This window comes from Xyrauchen texanus, chromosome 16 (genome assembly GCF_025860055.1).
Source record: "Xyrauchen texanus isolate HMW12.3.18 chromosome 16, RBS_HiC_50CHRs, whole genome shotgun sequence".
Taxonomy (NCBI): domain Eukaryota; kingdom Metazoa; phylum Chordata; class Actinopteri; order Cypriniformes; family Catostomidae; genus Xyrauchen; species Xyrauchen texanus.
In genome coordinates this window covers 12,817,065-12,836,997 of record NC_068291.1, presented here as the reverse complement: position 1 = coordinate 12,836,997, position 19,933 = coordinate 12,817,065, and the positions used below count along the sequence as shown (strand labels likewise).

The 19,933-nt window shown below is 39.3% G+C and overlaps 1 protein-coding gene across 1 annotated transcript; it reads right to left on the bottom strand.

The window, feature by feature from the left end:
- Positions 1–1,006: 1,006 nt before the first annotated feature.
- On the bottom strand, positions 1,007–4,668 carry ngb (neuroglobin). The gene is made up of 5 exons (XM_052145834.1): positions 4,593–4,668; positions 4,060–4,297; positions 3,168–3,276; positions 2,268–2,387; positions 1,007–1,657 (listed from the first exon to the last, which is right to left on the bottom strand). Exons 2-5 carry the CDS (start codon positions 4,158–4,160, stop codon positions 1,505–1,507), a joined length of 483 nt encoding a protein of 160 aa, XP_052001794.1. The 5' UTR covers positions 4,161–4,297; positions 4,593–4,668; the 3' UTR covers positions 1,007–1,504.
- Between the last annotated feature and the right edge of the window lie 15,265 nt (positions 4,669–19,933).

The window sequence follows — 19,933 nt, the reverse complement described above, 5'->3', positions numbered from 1 at the left end:
CAAAAGGTTATATACAGAACCTAAAGTAGGTATTGTCATATAAACACGTGAAATGTAATGTATTGGCATTTTAGATATAGCGTTGTGATGACATCACACACAGCTACCTCTACACATTTTGAGATACTTAGCCAGGACCATTCAAATAGAGAAATCTATTGAATTTTTGAAACAATAGCAGCAAAATGGTTATCATAGCTTTTAAAAATGTTCTATAGCTCATAATTATGACAAGTGTCCTTATCTCTTGAGATAAGGGTCTTAATGTTATTAACTAACAAGGTTTTAATAATAATAATAAGCCAAGTAATATAATTTACTGTTTTTCAAATATTCAGAATAATTGCTAACAAAAACTGCAAAAAGGCGATAAACCACATTTTAATAAAAATTTTATGTCCACTGAAGCAGATCATTTGACATAAAAACATATTATCTACAATTCTAAATAAGTGAGATATCTAGTTAATATGATAAAACAGTCACTTAATATTAAGTAACAGTCTACACAAGTAAGTAAGCTTTTAAGTAGAGTGCTAAGAGTATAATCCCATACAATGGAAATGTAAACGTATGACATGGCACGATTGATAAATTAACAGTCTAAAAATTTCAAAAGCTATTTAGGATGTAACAGTTATCGTCATTTACTTTCATCGCCAGAAATAATGATAATGGTTCAAGAAATTGTCAAAAAACGTTTGGCATGAACATTTTGATGGCATAAAAATATAAATGGTTACAATAATGTATTATATGGCTACTGATTGCTTATTTGTCTTTCAAAAATATTTAGCAGTCTTTGATACTACCATATGGGTTATATTATTAAATATTACTATGGTTATGCTGAAGTAATTTACTGAGAATCAACTAAACTTAAACTACCAGTAGATTCTAGAATTATTAATTTATAGTAGAATTTATAGCAAGTTTAAAAATAATTAATACCATTCCTGTGTAATTTTGAATTAAAGTGAAATTGAGGTGGTTTTAAATGTCTTATATACTGGTAGATTGATTTTAAAAAGTGTTATTTAGGTCTTATTTTTCAAGCAGACCAAGCTCACATGTGCATAGTCAAACCTCTGTTTTAGCACGCTCACATGAAATATCACTACATCTAAACAGTCATTTAAGATAGTTTGAGTAAATACATTTAGTCATTATTATATGTACAAAGCAAATGTTGCTTTTAAAATTTCAACCATAAACTATCTGTCCTGATCTTTTCCCATCTTAAAAATCGTACAGATCATCAACCTCATTACTGCTTTGTTATCCATAACTACAATCTCAGACCACAGTTAGACCAAACTAAGTTTGGACTGTTCCGGCAGCCAACACAGTCAACTCAACTGAACAGATATTAACTTTGGTGGTCCCATTAACAAGCCCCTCACTCTTTCAAAAGATTTTTTGTGTAGTTACATTTGGTGGACCTCTATAGCAATCATGTTACATACAGTATGGTGTTCTTCAGTATGAATATTCTACCTCCTTCTCAGTTGGACTTATGTTCTCCATTTTTGGCCCAGCCTCGGGTCATGGCTGATACCACACTGCTGTACATATTAAGCCAGGCCTGACGCAGTGGTGCTGTGTATGCTGGACCCAAGCTGCATTGAAGCATATAGAGTAGGGACTCTCCAACCACCTGATAAACACATCAAACAATCCAATCAATCCATGTTATGACAACTCACTGTGACTTTTTTTGAACCCATTGTCAGTCTCACTGTCGTTTTGACATTTGAGAGTCATGGCTACCATTTTTAATTTATATCATCTGTCACACAAAGAATTATATTTTTATTTATGGACTCAGCAGTTGCTTTTATCAAAAAGTGCATTCAAGATATAGACTTTATCAGCATATGGGTCCCATGCTCTACCAGTTATGCTATACCATATACCTTATGGGTTGTAACAGAGACTGTTTATCAGAGACGAACAACTTGTATTAAAATGAATGGGAGAAATTGTAATGGCCAATGGTTGTAGAAAAGGAAGTCCTGCCTTACAGGTAAAAGAGTCAGTAAGCTTTTAGATATAGGGATCAGCTGTCAATAAACTCGAGAAGGCACATTAGCTGAGCCTGCCTGAAAAGCTTGACCAGTCTTTCCCCATTCAAGTAGATAAGAGCTGTACTTTATGCTGTTTGTTTACATAGAAAATAGCTGCCTAGCCTGCCCAGGAGCATCTACATTTGGCCGACAAATGGACTGACTTGCCTTGGGACTTTGGTTGTAACAAGGTATACTCACAGTAAAGGACTGGATCTTGACCCCAACTGCCTGGTGCTTCCGACCTAAGTTCAACAAGAAGTCCTCCAAAGTATGTAGGTCATCAAGATGGCTGACAGCTGCATCGATCACCAACATTACCTGAACATATATAACCACCCATAACCCTGGTTTTAACATTTCTGTAAAATCAGGTATTTGGACCAAAGCTAGTCGATGAAACAAAGCAATTTGAGTATTCATTCTTCTCATTCTACTTGAACATAGAACAATGAAATCAACAAAACTTATTGACACAAGACCGGTGGACTTTGATTCTGCAACTTTGACACAATGGTGCTATCACTGCTGAAAAGACCAGCATTGCTGGTCCCCAGTTTTAGATGCTGGTGCCCTACATGGGATGATGGTGTGTTTGTTTGACCACAAGGCTTTTTAAGTAGCTTAATTGACAAGACTTCCACGATCACCCAGGAACAGCATGCTGGTTGATCAACTTTGGCTGCTTGGTTTTGGAGGTGAACAGCATGGCTATGTTGGTCCACCAGCTAGTCCAGCATCAAACCAGCATGGATATTAATACTGGTTTAAGCTGGTCCTTTTAGCAGGAATTAATGTATTACAAGGACAATCTCCCAGGGGTTACATACCTTGTGCAAGGGCATAATGGTGATGGCTTATGGGTTATTCTTGGTAATGTCTAAAAGGTAACCCTCGTTCTACGGTAACTCTTGCAAAAGCGCATTTCCTGTTAACAAAGCATCAGGTTAGGCTTAATCATTTGAGAGTTTCGCAGCACGAGCGTTACCGTCTAAACACGACACTTGCTCCCTGTCACCAGCAACCATCTAACTCCACTACAACACAAACCTTCCCCACAAAAGGTTTTCTCCTGAACATAATTTGTACTTTCAGCCTCACCTTGGTGACATGGTTAAGAAACTCAGGGCTGGATAGACATTCAGGTAAAACCCCACAGTTTGTGCTGTAGCTGAAGAGGGTGAGCAGTGTTGGGTCCAGCTCAAATAACCTACAAAGACACATTTTACACACAAGTTAATACTAGAGATAATTTTATTGACAAGGATCTTCAACAATGATTGCTTATCCTATACTATCCTCAAGCAATCAAATGAAACAAGAACATAAGATTACTTAATATAAGCTATATACCCTAAATTGATTGCCTAACAATATGTATCCAGCTTTAAAGCACCTTTACTCTTTTCAAAGAAAGTCAGTGATATCTTTTTATCCTTTATGGAGAGTTCAAAGAGGAGCACTCAGTAAAGTGATACTTTACAGCATCTTTTCTTTAAGGTGATTTTGATGAAAATTATCTTGCTAGTCCCTGTCGCCAAGCAACAAGTCAAGCCTCTTACTGAGCTGCGGTTAGAGAAACAGACAGCGGGAAAACTGATGAGGAATTTTTTGATGGATTTAAAGAGATTTAAAATATATGGTTTATTTTGCTTGTAAATATGATATACCTTCTCATTTTCAATTCATAATATAATCTGGAATACTTTTGGGTTAAGGTCATATTGGCTATTTTGAATGTTAATTATGTAAAAGTTTATTATTTACATAGCATAAAATGTAACTTTTTAAAATGATTATTTTATTATTTAGAATGAATTATAATTTCACACTAAAAACACTATGTATTTGTAAATAAATAAATAAATAAATACAATGTCACACCATCCTGCCATGAAACTTTCTAAATAAACATTTAGACACATTTGCATAGTACGTATGACACCCTCAATTCCAGCATGCATTGGACATATTGGACATGTGGAAATATTACCTTGTGAACATAACAATTCCATGTGGCACCTTGTTCTTCCCCAGGCTCTCCCAGCTGTCCCGGATCAGACATTTATCTTTTTCAGAGAGTTTCTCCATCATGACCCTCAGTATTGCTGCAATCTCTTGTTGACTTTCAATGGTGTGGCATACAAATGTGTACTTCAGTTTAAAAGAAGGACCTCCCAAATTCTCATTTCCAGAGTTCTGCTGAGTTTTGGTCTTCACGTTTGACCCACCTGTGAAGTGACAGTATATGCAGACATCATTCACCAAGGACAAATAAGACACAAGAGAATATAATATCAGATGAGAGTGCATGAGGAACTATATGTTAAAAGAAAAGCTTGCCAAATACATTTGAATCAGTACACAACTACAAAACTCTCAGCTCAACAATCCATTTACCTTGCACAGACATTCATTTTTAGTATGCAAAGGTTTCCCACAGATGCTTCTGCACTCAACATCTAGATGAGAATGTAACCTAACTTAGCCCTGACTTTATGGTCACAATAAACTGACACACCGTACCTTCACTGTTCTAGAGGTGACCTTCTTCTTCTCTCAGTGGCTGCGACTGTGTGTCTCTCTGGCAATAGGATTTCTGGTTGTTCAGTGAGAATATGTATATGTCAAGCCTGCTATCCTTGTGTTTGCTATTTCTCTCTCTCTCTCTCTCTCTCTCTCTCTCTCTCTCTCTCTCTGTCTTTCTCTTTTTCTCTTTGCCCCCCCTCCCCCCGCTCTCTCACACACATACATACACTTTCTCTCTTTATCTCTCTCCATCTCTCCCTCTCTCTGTTTCCTCTCCTCACTCTGTTGCATGTAACCTCATACATTCTGCTTGATGTGCATTGAAACTGAGAAGAAAGGGATGAAGACATTTTTTTTTGTCTTCTGCAATGGTAAAAACCCTGACAACATTATTTTACAATGCTGACGCTTTCAATCACATGCTAACACTCTTGAATGCTTTGTTAAATACAGGTGACAGCCTGGCCTTCAAGACAATAAAAACACCTCCAGGTACTACTAATTAAAGACCAAATTTAGAGTGAACAAATATGAAACAAAAGGATGGTACAAAGATGTGAAATCTGTAAAAACGAACTAAATATAATATCTCTAATGAATAATTATGTTTAAACAAACAAGTTATGTATAAGGTTGGTATACATGCTAATAAATTTTCAAAAAAGCATCCAAAAACCATTCCATCTCTCTATTATGGCTGGTAATGTAGGTAGATCATTGGCTGTCATGTCTCCAAAGCTCTAGAACTCCCTCCCTCTTTCTTTCTGTGTCCTTTTTGTTATATACACTGATCTGACACTTTATTAGGTACACCGGTACATCTACTTATTCATGCGATTATCTAATCAGCCAATGTGGCAGCAGTGTAATGTATAAAATTATGCAGATATGGGTCAGGAGCTTCAGTTAATTTTCACACCAAACATCAGAATGGGGAAAAAATGGGATCTCAATGATTTCGAATGTGGCATGATTGCTGGTGCCAGATCGGCTGGTTTGAGTATTTCTGTAACAGTTATCTCCTGGGATTTTCATGCCTGTACAACACAGCATTTCTGAATGTACAACACGTTGAACATTGAGGTGTATGGGCAACAGCAGCAGAAGACCCCTCTGGGTACCACAACTGTCAGCTTATAACAAGGGGCACAGACTCACCAAAACTGGACAGACTGGAAAAACATCGCCTGGTCTGACAAATCTGGATTTCTACGTAGGTACACAAATGGTAGTCCCACTGCAGCTTCAGCTTTCTGTTCTTGGCTGACAGAAGTGGAACCCAACATGTTCTTCTTCTGTTGTAGACCATTCGCCTCAAGGTTTGACATGTTGTGCATTCTGAGATGCTATTCTGCTCACTACAGTTGTACAGAGCAGCTGTCTGAGTTACCGTAGCCTTTCTGTCAGCTTGAACCAGTCTGGCCATTCTCTGTTAAACTTTCTCATCAACAAAGTGTTTTCATCCACAGAACTGCTGCTCACTGGATGTTTTTTGGTTTTCGCACCATTTCCTTTACACTTTAGAGACTGTTGCATGTGAAAATCCAAGAAGATCAGCAGTTACGAAATCACTGAGATCACATTTTTTCCGCATTCTGATGGTTGATGTGAACCTTAATTGAAGCTCTTGATCTGTATCTGCAAGATATTATGTATTGCAATGTTGCCACATGATTAACTGATTAGATAATCGTATGAATAAGCGTACCTAATAAAGTGGCCAGTGAGAGTATATTTTATATTTGATTGTAGTGATTTGACCTTTTTACACTTATCCACTCTGTCCTTTTTGTTATATTTATTGTTATATACACTGTAAATAGTGGTAATCTGTGGTTGTTACCTTAAAGAGCTATTTTAACTTGATATAACCATTAAAAATCATTTTGCCAGTGTAACTAGTCATTTTGCCAGTGTAACTATCTTGTGCACGTTGAACAAATTAATGGCCACTGTTTGCAATTAATTTAATCACAGAATCCATGTTTATTTATTAAAGTTGCTTTTCCACTCCATTCAAAAAAATAGACGGCAGTCACGGAATTAGCCCACAGTATAAAAACATATAATTTCTGTGCATAAAGGTGTTTTAAATTAAGAATAAATACACAATACTAAGTGAAAAGCTTCAGCATGCTTTTTTTTTGTTTGTTTGTTTTTGTTTTTTGGAACACTTGCAGCCCAATTCTATTAAATTATTGTTTAGTCTACTTTTGAAAAAATGCTGACCAAATCCCCTGTATTAAATTAAATAAATAACCAAATTAAAAAAGCATTAAAATAAATACATAAATTATCAAACGAAAAAAGCATTAAATTAAATAAATAAATTACCAAAAAATAATATGTGCCTTTTCTTTTCTCAAACTTAAACTAGCTTTACCCTGTTCAGAATGTTCTGCACTTTTTTCAAGACTATAAACTGTCAGAACTATTTTTCCAATGCTGATGTCACGATCCCCTGTTGTCTGCCCCGTGTCTCACTTGTCAATTGTCATGCACTACACTTCCCATGATTCCCGGCCCTCATCACTGCCAGCCCTGTGTCATTGTGCTCACCTGATTGTCATTTGTCATCATCATGTTTCCTGTGTATTTAAACCCTGCTGTTTCTCCATTCCCCTGTTGATCGTTGATGTTTGTGCATGTTATGGTAGTCTCTGTGTTTAAATCCTGCCCGTATTCTCCGTCGATGGTTTTTCATGTTTATGTTGTTTTCCCCTCGTGGTTGTTTTGTTTGTTCCTGGTGTTGTTTTATTTTAGTTATCCTGTTCACCCTTTTGTTCATCTCATTAAAGAACTGCACATAGATTCTCACTCCTCGTCTGCCTCCTTCTGCCAAACCGTTACAGCTGAGTTCACTTTCAGAAAATGAGCATTTGAGCAGGCCGGCTCTCCCATCTATCCTGCTCTCAAATGTTTGCTCCCTGGACAATAAACTGGACTACATCCGACTCCAGCAGACTACGCAGCGTGAGCTTAGAGACTGCTGCATCTTTGTTTTCACGGAGACGTGGCTCAGTGACAGAGTTCTGGACACTGGCATTCAGCTAGACGGGCTCGCCTCCTTTCTTGCCGACAGAAATGCAGCTCTGTGCGGTAAGACTTGTGGTTTGTGTGTTTACATCAACACGGAATGGTGCAATAACTCTATGCTAGTCTCTAGTTACTGCTCATCGCTGGTGTAGCTTGTGACTGTTAGATGCAGACCTGTTAATTTACCATGGGAATTCACCACTGTTATTATAACCGGAGTTTATATTCCCCCCAGTGCTGACGCTAAGGAAGTGCTCTGTGAACTGTATTGGGGCTATGAGTGAACTGCAGAACACTCACCCTGACGGACTGTTTATTGTCGCAGGATATTTAAACCATGTGAATCTCAAGACAGTGCTCCCTAAATTCCATCAGTATGTGGACTTTACAAGGAGAGGGGCAAACATGCTTGATCTTGTTTACACAAACATCCCAGGCGCGTACCGGGCAGAGCCCCACCTCGGCTTCTCAGACCACATCTCTGTTATGCTAATTCCAGCATACAGACCATTCGTCAGATGCACAAAACCGCTCCAGAAGCAGGTGACAACCTGGCCAGCAGGAGCCATCTCTGCTCTTCAGGACTGTTTTGAGTGTACTGACTGGCACATGTTCAGGGAGGCTGCAACAAATGGGAAGTCTTCCAACTTGGAGGAATACACAGCATCAGTGACCAGCCACATCAGCAAGTGCATTGATGACATCACCTTCTCAAAGACCATCACCATAGGCTCCAACCAGATGCCGTGGATGACTGCGGAGGTGCGTGCGCTGCTGAGGACCCGAGACTCCACCTTCAGAGCAGGTGACAAGGCTGCCCTAAGAACAGCAAGGGCCAAACTGTCCCGGGCCATCAGAGAGGCAAAGCACGCACACGCTCAGAGAATCCACAGTCACTTCCAGGACAGCTGCGACACATGGCACATGTGGCAGGGCATCCAGGCCATCACCAACTACAGGACAACATCAGTTGCCTGTGACAAATATGCCTCCCTTCCAGATGTGCTGAAAGACTTCTACGCTAGGTTTGAAGCACAGAATGACGTGGTGGAGAGGAAGACCACCCCTCCACCAAATGACCAGGTGCTCTGTCTTACCACGCTGATATGAGGAAAACTCTACATACAGTCAACCCACAGAAGGCTGCTGGACCAGACAAAATTCCTGGCAGAGTGCTTGGAGGATGTGCAGACCAGCTGGTAGATGTTCTTACCAACATCTTCAACATCTCTCTGAGCAGCGCCATCATTCCAACGTGCTTCAAGGCCACCACCATCGTCCCCATGCCAAAGAAGTCTTTAGTGTCCTGCCTCAATGACTACCGTCCCGTCGCACTCGCACCCATCATCATGAAGTGCTTTGAGAGGCACGTCATGAGGCACATTAAGACCCAGCTGCCCACCTCACTGCAGTTTGCGTATCGTTCAAACTGTTCAACAGATGACTCCATCGCCACCACGTCCATCTGGCCCTCACCCACCTAGATAAAAAGGACTCATACATTCGAATGCTGTTCATAGACTTCATAGACTTCAGCTCAGCATTCAACACAATAATTCCTCAGCACCTGATTGGAAAGCTGAACCTGCTGGGCCTGGACACCTCCCTCTGCAACTGGATCCTGGACTTCCTGACTGGGAGACCTCAGTCAGTCCGGATCGGCATCTCCACCATCACCACACTGAGCACTGGGGCCCCCCAGGGCTGTGTGCTCAGTCCACTGCTGTTCGCTCTACTGACTCACGACTGTGCAGCAATGCACAGCTCAAACCACATCATTAAGTTCGCCGATGACACGACCGTGGTGGGTCTCATCAGCAAGAACGATGAGTCAGCATACAGAGAGGAGGTGCAGCGGCTAATGGACTGGTGTAGAGCCAACAACTGGTCTCTGAATATGGACAAATCAAAAGAGATGGTTGTTGACTTTAGGAGAGCACAGGGTGACCGCTCTCTGCTGAACATCGACGGCTCCTCTGTGGAGATCGTCAAGAGTACCAAATTCCTTGGTGTTCACCTAGCGGAGAACCTCACCTGGTCCCTCAACACCAGCTCTATTACCAAGAAAGCCCGTCCTACTTTCTTCGAAGGCTGAGGAAAGCACATCTCCCACCCCCCATCCTCACTACATTCTATAGGGGGACTATTGAGAGCATCCTGAGCAGCTGCATCACTGCCTGGTTTGAGGCTTGCACTGTTTCGGACCGCAAAGCCCTGCAGAGGATACGAAGGACAGATGAGAATAGCAACCAGCATTGTGGATGACCCCACACACCCCTCACACAAACCAAAGCATTCGGGCCCTCATGGCCAGACTGTGTAACAGCTTCTTCCCACAAGCCATCAGACTCCTCAATACTCAGAGACTGGACTGACACACACACACACACACACATGTGTCCTGAGTTGCACTTTAATTATTGTCACTTTATACCTGGCTGCTACCTCAATAACTTCTATGTGCATAGAACACTATCTCATAGTATGTTATGTTTACATTTGGCATTTTTATAAACTGTCATCTTTTTGCACTACTGTGTACTGGTCGGCACTGCACTGTCTCTCACTGTGCCTATTGTCCTGTAAATTGTTAGTAATTTATTGTACTGTCTTGTACTTTTTGCACACGTTTGCATGTGCACTTTATATAGGTATGTTATTTAGTCTGTGTAGTCTCATGTGGTTCTGTGTTTGTCCTATGTTGTTTTATGTAGCATCATGTTTCTGGAGAAATGTTCACTGTGTACTGTACTAACTGTATATGGTTAAATGACAATAAAAACCACTTGACTTGACTTGAAACATTGCTGGAGAAATATGCGGGACATAATGCAGTTGTTATGGCGATGCTTTTGATTAGATGATTGTTCAAAATATTGAATATCAGGAATGTATCATATGTAAACATTGATATTACACTGTATCATTATTTTTTCAATGATAGATGATCCTTATACTGAGACAGAAACTTTCCCCGACTACTTGGTGCAGGTTGCCAGCTTGAACAGGGCCATGACGGACCACTTTTGGGTCGGAACCGGTGCCAACCTGCGATAGGTGCAACATCAGGACCAATATTACTGTCCTATGAGAAGGGGAACTGCTCCCTTTTGATTGCAATTCCTCCTCTTCTGATTGCTTTTATTTGTGAAATTAAAATGATAGTAAACTGGCTAATTTTAATGAATTGTCTCAATAATCTCCCCATTATACCAAAACTTCGGAGGAAAAAACAAATAGGGACATCTGGGAGGCGATTTAGCGATAAACACACATTTCTGAATGGAAACGGCTTCAGGACAGATTTCTTTTGGGATAAACCAAAACTTGTGCGACAAAGTATTTTTTTTAGGTATGCCTATTTTCATCACGTTTTGCCTATTTATTTATTTATTTATTTATTTTCATTAATTTATTTTATCCTTTTATTTCAACCAGTGTTTTCCATCTGCCTTACAATAACTGATAATTGAATGTGTCCTTGAGCTTTGGAAATGCACTTTATAAATAAAAAATTTTTATTAACGTCTGACTCACAGGCTGTGTGAACACTAAAGCTCCAGATATGTCAGTGCTAGCAGCTAGACTGTTTTACTACTAAAACCTGTGACTGTGATCTGTATTTCAATCATCATGCTCTTAATAATAAGCTCAGATGGGTTGAAAGAGCAAAAAACTTTATATTGACAGCATGATTTTGTCTTTTACAGAAGTAGATCAGAGGTCTAAAATTAATTTTGAAAGTCATTTGAAAGTTATAAAATGCTGTTTAATTTTTTTTAATTATATTTTAATTAAGTAATTAATTTCAATTGAATTGAATAATTCAATTGGATTTTAGTCCTTCATGATATGGGCAAGCTTGTTCCCTGGGATACCCTGAGGGTTCCTTTTGAAAGGGTGAACAGGATTTACACAATTATAGCCCACCTAGAACTCTCGGAACTCTATCTGTCATGTTATCAGTTTAGGGACATTCAGTTTTGAAAGCAAGACACAGAGCACTTGATTAGAGTGTAGCAGGAGATGGCACAGTTGCCATGGCGACCTTGCAGGAGCACTTGAACTCTGTTATCTGACACTCAAAGCTCAAGACAGATCCTGTCACTCAACACTGTGTTCTGTCCTCTCTAAAAGATCTGACTGTCTGTTTCAGTCTATGCAAGAATCAGACAGGATGGACTCTGAGTTTTCAAGGCAACTTCATTAAATCTAGACATTTGACAGAAACATCCAGTGACATAGCAAAATGTAATAATTTTTTCATAATGATAGCATTAAATTATGCTAACATTTTCTGATATATACCTCGCATCCCAATTAATATACTATCTGTCCTAAATATGAGAGATTAGCATTTCAATGTCTGCCAAATTCATGCATTTTTCACACAACGCATTGTGCAATGGGCAGCATGATCTCATGAAAATTATGTGACTGTTGCAACATTTATGCAAAACTTTTAATCTGCTTTTTTAGTTGAGAAGTGTTGTAGTGTTTATTTCACCAGAAAGCTGAACGAGGCACGTCAAAGTGATTTGGCAAGAATGTAGTTCTAGTAACGTTTTTACCATGAGACCAGACAGGCAATGGGAGAAGATTTATTTATTTTATTTTTTTATCCAGTAAAGGAAAAGTGAAGAGAAATGCAATGTTTTAAATTGTACGAATAATAAATAAATAATATATTGTATGGAAATTAATTTACCTATATTTAACATGCAAATGCAATATTATACAATGGGGTTTGTAGTCTCAAGCCACTACTTTGAAATATGGCGGTATGTCCCAATATCACACTAAACAACTTTCACTACAAACTTAAAAGTATGAACTTTCCCATCACCAGTGAATACGTTGGCAATGTTCAATAATAGCATTGAACCATACTACTTTTGAAATTCCTGTATAACCCTGCTGCAAAAACAACAGAAACCCCAACTGAAATTGTAATGATTATAATGGGAATTGTACTAGTTTTAATGGAACTATAACTCTGGGTCTCTAATGTTAATGTGTTAATTGGCTTCTATTGGGGGCATGTTATGTCTAATGGATACTATTAGGCACCAATACATCTGTGATGGAAACTGTGGTTCTGTGAATTCTAGATGACCGGAAGAGGTAGTTTAAATACAAGTGGATTATCGCCATGGCAGCCAGATAGCTCAAGAGAAAATATCAAGCCCTGGGAGGTTCATCAGAGTAGCTCAGTATGTCTTTCAGGAGACTTTTTCACACCTGAGTCACATTTACATTTCTCATATTTTGGATGAAATATTCACCCCTATTTGTCATTTATCTCAAACTGGATTGGCTGCCCTTAAACTTAATCTACCCTTAAATCTTGACATTGCATACACTGGCTTTCATTTTATTTTTTACAATTTATTTAGCACATCCCTACATTTTGACAGCTATTGGGCCACTACATGAAATAACTTTAATTTTATTAGTTAAGCTTAAAGGAATTGTTCACCCAAAATGCAAATTCTCTCATTATTCACTTACCCTGATGCCATCCCAGATGTGTATGACAGCCTTTCTTAAATTAAGATTTTTAGAAGTAGATACAGCTCTTTCAGTTCCTTATAATAAATGCACATGGTGCCAGCACTTTGATGGTTCAAATTTAGCTCTCTCTACTTCTTAAAATCTTCATTTGAGTTCTGCTGAAGAAAGACAGCCATACACATCTGGGATGGCATCAGGATACGTGAATAATGAGAGAATTTGCATTTTTGGGTGAACTATTCCTTTAAAATTTAGCCCACACAATCCCAAACAGCATTTAGCTTCTGCCTATTATTACAGGCCTGTAATCAGTGTTGACACAACATCAATGCAGAGACAATAATTGGGTTTAAAGATCTTTATTAAAAGGAAAACATGAAATATACAAAATTTAACAATGTTAACATATACAAACATCTGAGATATAGTGTGAACCTTCAAATTAGAGTTCAGTAAATGAACAGGCATTTGACTTTGTTACTTGCCATCACCCAGTATAGTGTGGGTCTGCATCAAGTCTCTTCTTTAGCTTCTGAAACTGAGCTTCTCAAAATTGTCCTCCCATAGACAACAACATCTTCATCATCAGACATCATGTCCACTGAATACACTGTACTCCTGTGTCTGTCTCTGTTGACCTGGTCTCCAGCAACTGTAAAACATAACAGTCATTTAACCACTGAAAACACCCACTTAAAGAGCTCCTAATAACATGCACTAAAAAAAGATACAAGTTTTTTGCCACAATCTTGATTGAGTCTCTCGGCTCTGCTTTTTCCAGAATGAAAGTAGGAAAACTTCTTCTTTATTGTCTCAATAAAAGTCTGGCAGGATGCTTAAAAGACATAAAATATTATTAGTATCAGTAGACTGGATGGGTAAACAAACATAAAAATGTATATTAAAAGATTACAACAACAGTTTGAATGTTACCTTATATAATCTCTGGCCTTTTCTGCATATCGCGGCTCCATTTTGGGGTCCATTCTGCATAACGCGGTGGCTCATTTTAGCTTATCGTGGCCCATTCGGCCCGTTCGGTTATCCCGATAGCTAGTCTGCCCCTGGTCGGCCCCAAACTGCGTCGGCCCACTGAGGAAATGCCCGGTATGCCAGATTACCAGTCTAGCCTGGACACCGGCCACACCACTGTGGAAGGCATTTGGAGGAGCAATTAAATATGAGGATGTTACATGTAAAACCTAAACAAATGTGACATTAAAATGTGTTATCAATGGCTTTATGCCTTATTCTATGAGTAGAATTTACATGAGGTCAATAAAAGAAACTGTTTTAACCAATTGATGATGATTTAAAGTAATGAAGTAGAAAATTATTAATTTGTCTTGTTTACATTTTGAATTCATGGCACTAATGCACTAACACGCTATATGTGGCCATAATATATGCGGCAGTTACACTCTGTTATTGTAATTTATGATGTAATTTATGATACTGCTGCAAAGATCAGTGTATAAAAGTGTTAATGTGCAGAATAAAGACAAAAGAATGATAGGCTTACTTTGGGCAGATGTGTAAATGGCTTTCACTGCAGATGGCACTTGAATATTTGAGAAGATTTGATTTCTTTTGTGGACTAATTAAGCAAAACAAAAAATCCCGTGTCATGGTCTTGGAAAATATAACTACATGAATGATCTTACAGATGTACGTAGGTAAATTTGCATCAGCTCGCTAAGAACTTTTTTAATGATTTTGACTGACTGAACAACATAAACAGAATGAGTTGTCAGTGCCAAGGTAGGTGATAGCTCCAGGTCACACCTACCAATGAAATGGACCAATGGCAGTAAGGAGTTAAGCAGTCAGTTAGAAGTTTTCCTAGGCGAGCTGTTACGAACCACCGAAACGAATGCAAGTCTTTTTGGCTTGATTTTGTTCTAAATGATGTCACACTCATTTGTTCTTTGATTTCGCATGAAGTATATTTGGGCCTTAATACTCCAGAAAATATTTTAATTTTTGTTTTTAAAAGTCTTTTCTGTATAGCCACACACACCTTCATGCCGGCCAAAAGAGAAGGTATCAATAGTAATACCACTGTGCACATTGGTTGAGGTTTAGGCCTATATGATTCCTAAAGTTTTCATTTTTGGCAGTTTTTGATGCACATGTCTGGTTATATTTTTAACACAAGACATTTTATAGTTTGGGATATTTTTGGTTTAACTTAATTTTTTGTTATGTTTTTATAATTGTATTAGCTTTATTTTTAATTGGACAAATTCAATTGCATTCAGTTTCTTTAGTACCTGTCATGTTCACTGTTGTCTTTTGTTTTGTGCTTTTATGTTGAAGTTTAGTTTAGTTCCTGTTTCCTGTTTGGTTTTTGTAGTCCTTTTGTAGTTTCATTTTATGATTGTTTTTCCCCTGATTAGTTCTCCTTCCCTGATTATTTCCCCAGGTGTTCCTTATTCCCTTGTTTGTTCCTTTTTGTATATAAGCCCTTTTAGTTTCCTTGTTTCCTTGTTAGTTCTTGCATGTTTTTTTGATGCTCTGTGCCAGGTCTCCTTGTTTTGCTTTTTTCTGAGTTTTTCTTTATGTTTTTTGAATAAACCGCTGCATCTAGATCCTCATTCTCCGCCTGCTTCGTCACAGTACCCATACTTTTGTAAAAACAGTATAATAATAAACTCTTTTATTTTATTTTAAGCAATACAGTTTTGTTGACATTTTCATTTTCATGATCATGGCTATTGACCAAATGCTTTAGGCAGTTGTTATGAATGATCCAATAGCCATTTAAATTAACTATTATGTCAGCACATGGTAACAGTGTAGGTGTTGAAAATGCATAAAAAAAAATATATATATATATATATATATATATATAATTAAAAAATCATAGTTTTTTCTGTAATATCTGTCAAAAATATCAGGTAAAATGAAATCTAGCAGCCAGTTCAATGGACTGATTTATGAACAGAGTAAGAAAAGATGGATTGGGCCGAAGGGAAACCCTAGAGACCTCCAACAACCAAAGCTAGCATGATTCGCTAACAGACAGTGCGTGTAACTCACTAACTCTTTTACAGAAACAATAGCCAACTGGAAAACGGTCTTCAGGGACATCCATTTAAGATCAGCCTTCTTCAAGGCTCAAACAGAGATTACCATAGGAAAGGAGAGGAAAATCCCACACAGGAAAATGGGGATTCTGGGCTGGTCTCAAACATTTTGTATCTTTTTTAAAAGCTGCAGACAAGGCTATGAGTGCCAAGAGTAGATCCAGCTACCAGGATGTGATTGGCTGAAATGGCAGCAACAAACAAATTTCAGTGTAAAGGCTCTTTACTATCATCTTAAAGATGTTAAAGAAAGCTCAAGACTCTTGAAATATCACATTTTACAGGATCACCTCCACGTACCAAACACCATGTAGAAACAAAAGCTTTGAACATGAAGCATAGAGCTGCCATGTGGAAGTAGCCCTAGCATTGGAAATAGTGTGAACCACCGCAGTGTCGCAATCCTCGAGAAGGGGGTTTAACCCAGAGGCCAGACCCAAAGCTGCAGGTGGACTGGGTCCACCTGACAGATGCAGCCCTCCATCTGGGAAAAGAGATCCTTTCTGAGGGAAAGCTGCCATGGACTGCCTACTATGAGCTTCAGAAGCTGAGGAAACTAAGTCCTGGCCTTTCATCACAGGGGAACCCTGTTTAAAGTCTCCCACAACAGTGGAATAGCAGAAAACACATAGAGTAGCCAGTTCGACAATTCGTGAGACAATGTGTCAGACCAAACATGGATGTGGTGGCCTGCCAGGACTAGAAAGAAATACCTGTAAATCCCATGTAAACTGCACAGAGCTCCAGCAGATTCATATGTGGATTGAACCGGTGTCCAGCAACTGCAAATACCCCTCTGATTCCACATCACCTGCCAGGCTATGAGAAAAGTGTCAGTCATGATAACTTCCTGATGAAAGGTAACAAATCTCAGGGGCACCCTAAACATCGGGCACTCCAACCATCTCCACCGCCTCATTGTGCATTGGCAACAGTGAGAATTTGTGATAATCCGATGACGTTGTCTGGTGGGATTCAACCGCAAACAGTTATTCCACCTCTGGAGTTGTCTGAGGTGGAGTAAGCCCAGAGGAATCACTGCTGTGGCAGCTGTCAGCATCCCTATTAGTTGTAGGAGTACCCCATAATGTAGAGACACTCCCGTATGGAAATGAGCTATAAGCTGTAGGATGTTGGTTGCACATGTGACAGGGCTTTCAGGGTCATCCTTCAGCCAGGCTCATGAAGGGAGTTAGACAAGAGAAGAGGACACTCATTCCATGGACACTCCCCCGACCTTCACTGAGCCCCATTTCACTGTGAGGATGGCAGATCCCCTTGTATTTTTAACATCAATCCCCCTGGACACCATTTTCCCAATTGTTTTACATTTTATGTTTATTATTATTTCAATAAATGCCTCTCTGAGACTTGACACCACTCCCAATGTGTCTGTCTCTTGCTAACCCCACCACAGAGCTGTTGAACAAACTGCATCCCTGACAACTCTAGGGACAATTTTTTAAAACTTGAGGCTGGCTTCGAAACTGTTGAGCAGGGGTACTTGAAGGCATAGCACATCAATCTTTCCTTGTTGAAAAGTCTCGCAACCAGACACAAATTTAATTGCCAAGAATTTGTGAATTTGTTCTTTTTGTTATAAGACATAGAAGAGAAAGTTAAATTTCAATTGGAGTCTTCCGAGGGTCTCCCCATCTCTTTCTAATGATGCCAACTGTTCAAGGCATATTTAAGCACATCCATGGGGAAAATGTTACATCACGTGTTCCACACATATTCTTTTGAATGTTGTTACTGAGCATGTTTAGGTCTAGATAATACAAAGCAGAAGTGTATGTAACATATAGCAATCATATAAAAGTAAATGTGACAATACAAAGACAACATAATATAATACAATATAATATAATTACAGTATAATACACTCACCTAAAGGATTATTAGGAGCACCTGTTCAATTTCTCATTAATGCAATTATCTAATCAACCAATCACATGGCAGTTGCTTCAATGCATTTAGGGGTGTGGTCCTGGTCAAGACAATCTCCTGAACTCCAAACTCAATGTCAGAATGGGAAAGAAAGGTGATTTAAGCAAATTTGAGCATGGCATGGTTGTTGGTGCCAGACGGGCCGGTCTGAGTATTTCACAATCTGCTCAGTTACTGGGATTTTCATGCACAACCATTTCTAGGGTTTACAAAGAATGGTGTGAAAAGGGAAAAACATCCAGTATGCAGCAGTCCTGTAGGCGAAAATGCCTTGTTGATGCTAGAGGTCAGAAGAGAATGGGCCGACTGATTCAAGCTGATAGAAGAGCAACTTTGCCTGAAATAACCACTCGTTACAACCGAGGTATGCAGCAAAGCATTTGTGAAGCCACAACACTCACAACCTTGAGGCGGATGGGCTACAACAGCAGAAGACCCCACCGGGTACCACTCATCTCCACTACAAATAGGAAAAAGAGGCTACAATTTGCAAGAGCTCACCTAAATTGGACAGTTGAAGACTGGAAAAATGTTGCCTGGTCTGATGAGTCTCGATTTCTGTTGAGACATTCAGAATGAGAACATGGATCCATCATGCCTTGTTACCACTGTGCAGGCTGGTGGTGGTGGTGGTGTAATGGTGTGGGGGATGTTTTCTTGGCACACTTTAGGCCCCTTAGTGCCAATTGGGCATCGTTTAAATGCCACAGCCTACCTGAGCATTGTTTCTGACCATGTCCATCCCTTTATGGCCACCATGTACCCATCCTCTGATGGCTACTTCCAGCAGGATAATGCACCATGTCACAAAGCTTGAATCATTTCAAATTGGTTTCTTGAACATGACAATGAGTTCACTGTACTAAAATGGCCCCCACAGTCACCAGATCTCAACCCAATAGAGCATCTTTGGGATGTGGTGGAACGGGAGCTTCGTGCCCTGGATGTGCATCCCACAAATCTCCATCAACTACAAGATGCTATCCTATCAATATGGGCCAACATTTCTAAAGAATGCTTTCAGCACCTTGTTGAATCAATGCCACATAGAATTAAGGCAGTTCTGAAGGTGAAAGGGGGTCAAACACAGTATTAGTATGGTGTTCCTAATAATCCTTTAGGTGAGTGTATATCAAATTTATTAATAGTGCTACAAAATTATTAAGAATACTAATATTGATTAATAATACTGATCAGCATGAAAATGTAGTCCACATTTCCCCCCACTGGAGCTACAGCCATCAAGCTCCACACCATCATCTCCAGGTTGTCACCTGTAATGAACATAGAAAACAACAGACCAGAGAAATAAAAGAGATAGACTGTGGCAGCGGGGGCGTGGTCAAGCGCCCGTCCGGGAGAAAAAGCGGTAAGGGCGCTCACACCTGAGCTAAATTATGTCTAACACCTGTCTCTCATTGCAGTAGCTTGAGGAGAGTGGCATAAAAAGCAGCAGCAACAGAGCCCAAGGAGAGCCGGACACGAAGGCCAAGAAGCCTGCTGTTATATTAGTGTAATATTTGTGTGTAAAAATAAAACAAACAACCTTACCTGAACCCGCTTGCTGTTTCCGTCCCTTCCTCACTGGAAATGTGTTACATAGACATACAAAAGTGGAGGCAAAGAAATACAGAAAGAAAACAAAATAAAACCCCAACCCTGTAATATGCGCACGAATGGCTTGTGTTCACATGTAATTATGTGTAAGTATTTAATAATGAACCCCAGTCATCTAAGAAAAGAAAACTA

Bases quoted from the DNA above. Each gene is read 5' to 3' on its own strand.
- ngb (XM_052145834.1), bottom strand. From the start codon at position 4,160: ATGATGGAGAAACTCTCTGAAAAAGATAAATGTCTGATCCGGGACAGC. The intron at 2,388-3,167 runs GTGAGGCTGAAA...ATATATGTTCAG, and splicing joins TTCTTAACCATGTCACCAAG to GTAATGTTGGTGATCGATGC. The intron at 1,658-2,267 runs GTGAGTATACCT...TGTGTTTATCAG, and splicing joins TCAAGATCCAGTCCTTTACT to GTGGTTGGAGAGTCCCTACT.